This window comes from Dunckerocampus dactyliophorus, chromosome 9 (assembly GCF_027744805.1).
Source record: "Dunckerocampus dactyliophorus isolate RoL2022-P2 chromosome 9, RoL_Ddac_1.1, whole genome shotgun sequence".
Classification (NCBI taxonomy): domain Eukaryota; kingdom Metazoa; phylum Chordata; class Actinopteri; order Syngnathiformes; family Syngnathidae; genus Dunckerocampus; species Dunckerocampus dactyliophorus.
Genome location: NC_072827.1, coordinates 18252829 through 18258828, shown reverse-complemented (window position 1 = coordinate 18258828; position 6000 = coordinate 18252829). Strand labels below are relative to the sequence as shown.

The 6000-nt window shown below is 40.5% G+C and overlaps 1 protein-coding gene across 1 annotated transcript in view; it reads left to right on the top strand.

The window, feature by feature from the left end:
• The first annotated feature begins 3906 nt into the window (after positions 1–3906).
• fn1a (fibronectin 1a) overlaps positions 3907–6000 on the top strand; it is a 31646-nt gene continuing 29552 nt past the window's right edge. The window contains exons 1-5 of the mRNA XM_054787511.1: positions 3907–4149; positions 4911–5036; positions 5135–5269; positions 5460–5591; positions 5723–5860. Coding sequence (XP_054643486.1) covers positions 4020–4149; positions 4911–5036; positions 5135–5269; positions 5460–5591; positions 5723–5860 — 661 coding nt within the window. The 5' untranslated portion in view covers positions 3907–4019. The remainder of the gene's footprint in view (positions 4150–4910; positions 5037–5134; positions 5270–5459; positions 5592–5722; positions 5861–6000) is intronic.

The following is a 6000-nucleotide window of genomic DNA, read 5'->3' as shown; positions in this document are numbered from 1 at the left end:
AAAGTTGTTCATTGCTTTGTTGGCATCATATAAACAAATCTGCATAGTTTGATGATTACATTTTGTACATTAAGAGTGTTAAATCTTGAAAATGGCATTTATATTGGTGTTCTAATCCCTGCACGGCGCAGGGGTGAAAACCTGTCACTGTGAGTGGGAATTCCCCGAAAAATTAGGCTTTATCTAGGGATGAGTGAGTACACAACTATCTGTATCTGTATCTGTTCACCTATCTAAATTATCTGTATCTGTAGCTACACTCGGAGTGGGCGGGGAATAATCCAGAAGTGGGCATGGTTTAACAAGAAATGGGTGGAGCTTAAATCTGTACATTATTTTAAGCCTGAAATTGACATGGATTGATCAGAAGTTGCTATATTTATTGTGTATTATTCAGCTATATGTGTACTCTGTACTGTATATGTGTGTAAGTGATCTGTAAGACTTTATATTTAATTATTTTTTTATGATCTGTGTGAAGTTGGTGATTCATGCAAACATCCAGTGATGGCAAACAGGGAAATAATCTGTCAGCCTTGTTCACTGTAGTTTTCTCAAAAGCATCATGTTCAGTACTACGAGCTAAGTTTTCCAACTGACTTCATATCACTTTATGACTCTTTATAGAAGCAAGCAGACGAAAAAAAAAAAAAAAAAACACCGGCAGTCACCGACGCAGGACGTTTACAGCTGTGCTTTTGCCTGTGGTTCATTTGGATTATTTTAGAAAATTGTGGCAATAAAGAAACTGGTTGGTCGTTAGTGAATTGATGTTTCTCTCCAGTTTTGAAACTCTCCTGCACACATTAAAATTTTGGATATTTGAATATATTACAACGGGGCTCAAAGCAGAAGCTTTGCAAGACAATACAGTTGTGATCTAAATACGCAAAATGGTTTGTGGTAACAATAGAGAACATGCATGCAAAGCCCAGTATGCCTTTTATGTCACATTTGTCTTTTGCAGTACCATATTAATGATTGTTTTGATAACAATAAGTTTTTACAAATGTAAAATGTGGAATAAATTATCCTCCTACTCCCCCTTTTCTCCTCTTTCACTTCCTCCAAATGATGACATGTGATACAGGTACATCCCTGAATTAGCAGCACTTACTGGTTAAATATGCACAAATTCGGAAAATGAAAAACTCAAACTGTGGTTCATTTTCACTGTTCCCTGTCAAAATGTGTAATGTGGCAAACATACTGTACATTACATCCCCTCCCCTTGCTTCTTGACTATAACACAAGAATGTAAAGTTGCATTGCAAAGTAAAATAGCAGGCCAGCAAAGCTCCTCTGGGAAGCTGCAATAATATGTGAGGAATCGGCAATTACTATTGAAAGACAAAGTATTTCATGATGCTGCATCTCAGTGAAACAGAGGGGGGGAACAAGCGAACAGAGGTGACAGAAAAGATTTGCAGAGGGGCTGAGAAAACTGAGATTTTACAGCTGTGACCTCCTTTGTGCCCCTCTGTTGTCTTTCACTGAGTGACCTTTCTCTACGTGTTGTGTAATACACACATTTCATTATTTCGCCACGTCAGCATGACACGTAACTGGCTCTGCCCAAATTTCTCAACTTATGTCTTCATATTTTCAGTTTTCACTAACTATTGGATAGGTTTACAGAAGTAAATCTTCAGAGACATTAACCAATCTTAATGCACAACATAACCATCAAACATATTTATTTGTTCATATAACGCACACAGAACAATGAAAAACAATGTTGGACTACTTTTTTGTGCGCTGTACTCCATTGTGCACGCACTGTTCACACGATGTGTTCAAGTACACTGCATAACTCTGAGTGTCTTTCAGACACCAATGCTGTTTTTGATTTTTATTTACGTAACCGCATGACGATTTGCATACCACTGGGGGTACGTGTACCCCACTTTGGGAACATACCCTGCATGTGTTGTGAATATTTTCACTTCATGTAACTTCCAGCCACAAAAAGCAAAACAAACAAACAAAAAAGCTAAAAACACATGCAAGAAAGTTCCACTGATCTGTACTGGTCCACTTTTTGGCACCCTTTAGTCTACCATCCTCAGTGGTCTAGCAACTGTGTTTCCAAAATCAGTATTTTTTTCTCTGTCACCAAAAACATGAAACAAAGAAGTTATGTTTTCAGCATACAGCGTAATTGTTTGTCCACTCAAACCAACTTGTGTGGTTTTCTGAGGACAAAAGACATAAAAATAGGACCAAGCTTTTGAAATTGTTGATACAGAATACTAAGAAGAGTTCTACCAAGCTATGAATTCCACTCTTGTGGCAGACAACAACATCTTGTGTTAGTCACTTCATTGGAAAATTGCTGATAGAACAGGCTTATTTCAACATAAAAATGTCAAACCGCAGCAGACTTATAAACCACACAAATTGCTTTAAACTGGGATTTCCAGCATCATCATCACTGCAAAGGTGAAGTGGTTTGATGGTTGTAATCATGGTCAATTGTTTGAAGATGACAAATCCATCCACAGGTTTGTTGTTTTAAGATCATCTGAGCTTGACATGCATTGCTTTTACCAACTATTGGGTACAATTCGAAACAAGTATGTATTTTTCCACGCTTAGCAGCAACTCTCCGCCATTCAGGAAACATGAGCGTATATGGATGAATGCGTTCAAGATTGAAATAGTAGTAAAATGACAGACAGACAGGAATTCATTGTCTTGTCGGTGGAAAATATCTCTATTAAAATACAGCATTTTTGTACGCCGACTACCATTTAATCCATGCATAACACTGCTGTTCCACTCAATGAGGCCTATCAAAATAAATACTCTGCAAGTGATCATGGTCTACCGGTAAAGAGCGAAACACTTAACCTGCTCACCCAGCAGATTCCACACTCACACTTGAAAATGCATCTGGAACCAGTATGTATCGCACACATACAATTAACACATGACTTTGACAACATGTTTTGACATGCGACACAAGACATTTGACATCTGACATAAGAAATTCATATATTACTCGTAAGTACTACACATACAGTTAAACTAATTGCATTATCTAATTTCCATGCATTGTTGTGTTGATAACAAATACAATTGGCTCCAAACGGCTCCAATCTTAATGACATTACGTTGGCAGGAACTACTTTTCGTTCCGCCTCTCACTGTAAGTACTCATTTTACACTTTTTAGTTCATAGCATGTAACAGCCAACTTCCACACAGAGATGTCCTAACACAGATTTGAGCCCTCAGTCTCCTGACAGTCATGTAGAAATCAATAGATAATAAATAATCCATGCAATACTGTTATTGAACACTTTTCTGAGAGTTCTGACTTCCTATTCTTGCAAGCGCTCCTCCAGCCCTAGGTTTGCCGTTCAAACAGTCGTGGGCGAGGCTGACACATGCCAAATATATAGTTGGAATTGGGGAATCCGAGTTCGCTGATGGTTTCTGCTTAGCAACAATGGGTGATGCAACGTGAGACGTCGCAATTCTGTTGATGTACGTTGGTGTGTTTGTTCATAGTTACATTCTACTTAAGTATTTATTATGTTTTGTGATGAATCACAGATGATTTCTGTTGTCTGTGCGACCTATGCCATTATCTTTGGAGAAAATTAAACTTTTCCTGGTATGCCATCTAGCTAAGTGGTGGATACCCGACGAGTTCTTTTCCAGTTCTTTTAAGTTACAGAAGTAACACGTTTTGGTAAATTACGTTAAGCTTAGTCAGTAAAACGACCATATGTATTACACAAAAAAAAAACTTATTTTGTTTAGCCGACTATGTCACTTGTTAGAAATACAATCCCACTCACTGAAACACGCTGCGTGTGTTGTCGGGCTCCGGGTTGAACCTCCCTCCTCTCGCTGCAAGTCAGCCATGCCCAGTTAGATAAATCACTCCCACTCGCTGTTTGACCTGCACACTGGAGCAGAGGAGGAGCAGACCGAATTCTGTTGCACCGGAGCCGACTTCTCTCCGTCTCTGGTGGCATTTAGTTGGCCCAAGTGCAACATTTAGTCACAATGTCCCACAGCACCATAACCGGGTTGCTGTTTACCCTGTGCATTGGAAGCGCAGTGCACTGCATGCCCAAGGGGACCCACAAGAACCGACGACAGGCGCAGCAGCATCACGTCCCCTCGGTGTCTCAGGGTAAGCTTGCATTTTTTCCCAACCTGCTCACTAAGTTGTTGGGAACGGTCCCAGTTAAGTTAGTCATTTCATTTAGTCATTTAAACCCAACGTCTCATTGAATTGAATTAATTGCATCCCAGTATAGTTGGAATATAGAATAAAATATAAAATATATAATTAATTCATTAGTTAATTCATTTTTTGTTCAAATGACAGACCAGCTGACTCCATAATCAGAATGCCCTGAAGTTTTTTGGAGGGACTATCCTTGCAGTTGCCCTGCATGTTTCTAAATATGACGACTTCACATTAACATGTTCTTTTAACCGAGAAAAATCATGTTTCAATGTCTCTTATGTTGGAGAAAGATGAGAGAATGAGGGGTTCGTAGCAGATGGGGACGTGAACAAAGAACCAGCCCGTGTGTGTGCGCGTGTGTGGCTGTGCGTGTGCGTGTGCATGTCAGTGAGGGGGGCTAAAAGTGGATGATATTGTCTCCTTTGCAAATGATTTATTACTGTACCTGGGGGTCTTTTGAAGTCAAGTTAACACATTTAGGGTCAATTTCACAGACAAGGGGGGAATCTTGTCCTGCAATAAAATCGTTCATCTAAATTATAGTGTACATGGAGTTAGTTTTTGATCCAAATTCTTTTTTTCCCTCATGAAAATAGCCAGGTTGTCTTTGGGGGTGGAGTTTTTTTTTTTCTTCCCATATGTAATGTAATGTTTCAGACCCCTGGCGCTGTTTTACCTGTGCTCTGCTTGTTTCCTGCCAGATGGCTGCATAGAGAACGGTCATTTCTACAGCATTAATGACCAGTGGGAACGGCCATACTTGGGCAGCACTCTGGTGTGTACCTGCAATGGTGTCGCCGGCATTAAGTGTAAAAGCAAACCTGAAGGTGAGTTCACATGAGTGTGATGACTGTGTTGTTTTATCAGTATGTCTCTGAGACAAAACACACCTTTTTCTCTTGTGTTGCTCTCCTCCCTGCAACAGAGGAGAGGTGCTATGATAAGATCAACCAGCAGTCATACAGTGTTGGAGAGACCTATGAGAGGCCCAAGGAAGGCATGATTTGGGATTGTACCTGTATCGGATCTGGGAGGGGAAAGATCAGCTGCACCATTGCAAGTATGTTGGGACACTTCAGACAACGCCTTCAACCGCTCCTGTTTCTAAATATATCCTGATATGCCAGACTGATGCCAGTGTGCATTTGTTTGCTGTTAGCTGGGCAGTTAAATAATGGAAACATGAGTCTTTGTGGAAGTGACCCATACGCCTCCTCCTTCTTGTCATCATTATTCCCTCGTCTACCTAGATCGCTGTCATGAGGACGGAGCCTCATATAAGATAGGAGACACCTGGAGGCGACCGCACGAGACAGGGGGCTACATGCTGGAGTGCGTCTGTCTGGGTAATGGCAAAGGAGAATGGACCTGCAAGCCTGTTGGTGAGTCATTCGCACAGACAGTGACTAACGGTAATGCAACTTGGGGTATCATTAATTATTGCTCACTTTGTACAGTTTAGAGTGTCTAAATATGAGTGTTTAACAGTAAACTAAATGTGTGTGTCCTGCAGCTGAGCGTTGCTATGACAACACAGCTGGGACATCATACGTTGTTGGGGAGACATGGGAGAAACCCTACCAGGGATGGATGGTTGTGGACTGCACCTGTCTGGGGGAAGGAAGTGGGCGCATAACATGCACATCCAGAAGTAAGAGTTCTTTCACTTCTCTGGAATTAATTAATCAAGTCTTCAATCAGTAATTACTTTTACTAGTACAGAACTTTTGTTGGCAACTTTAGTTTTGTAATCTTTTTTTGATACAAAAGCCCTTTTATGACATGTTTCGT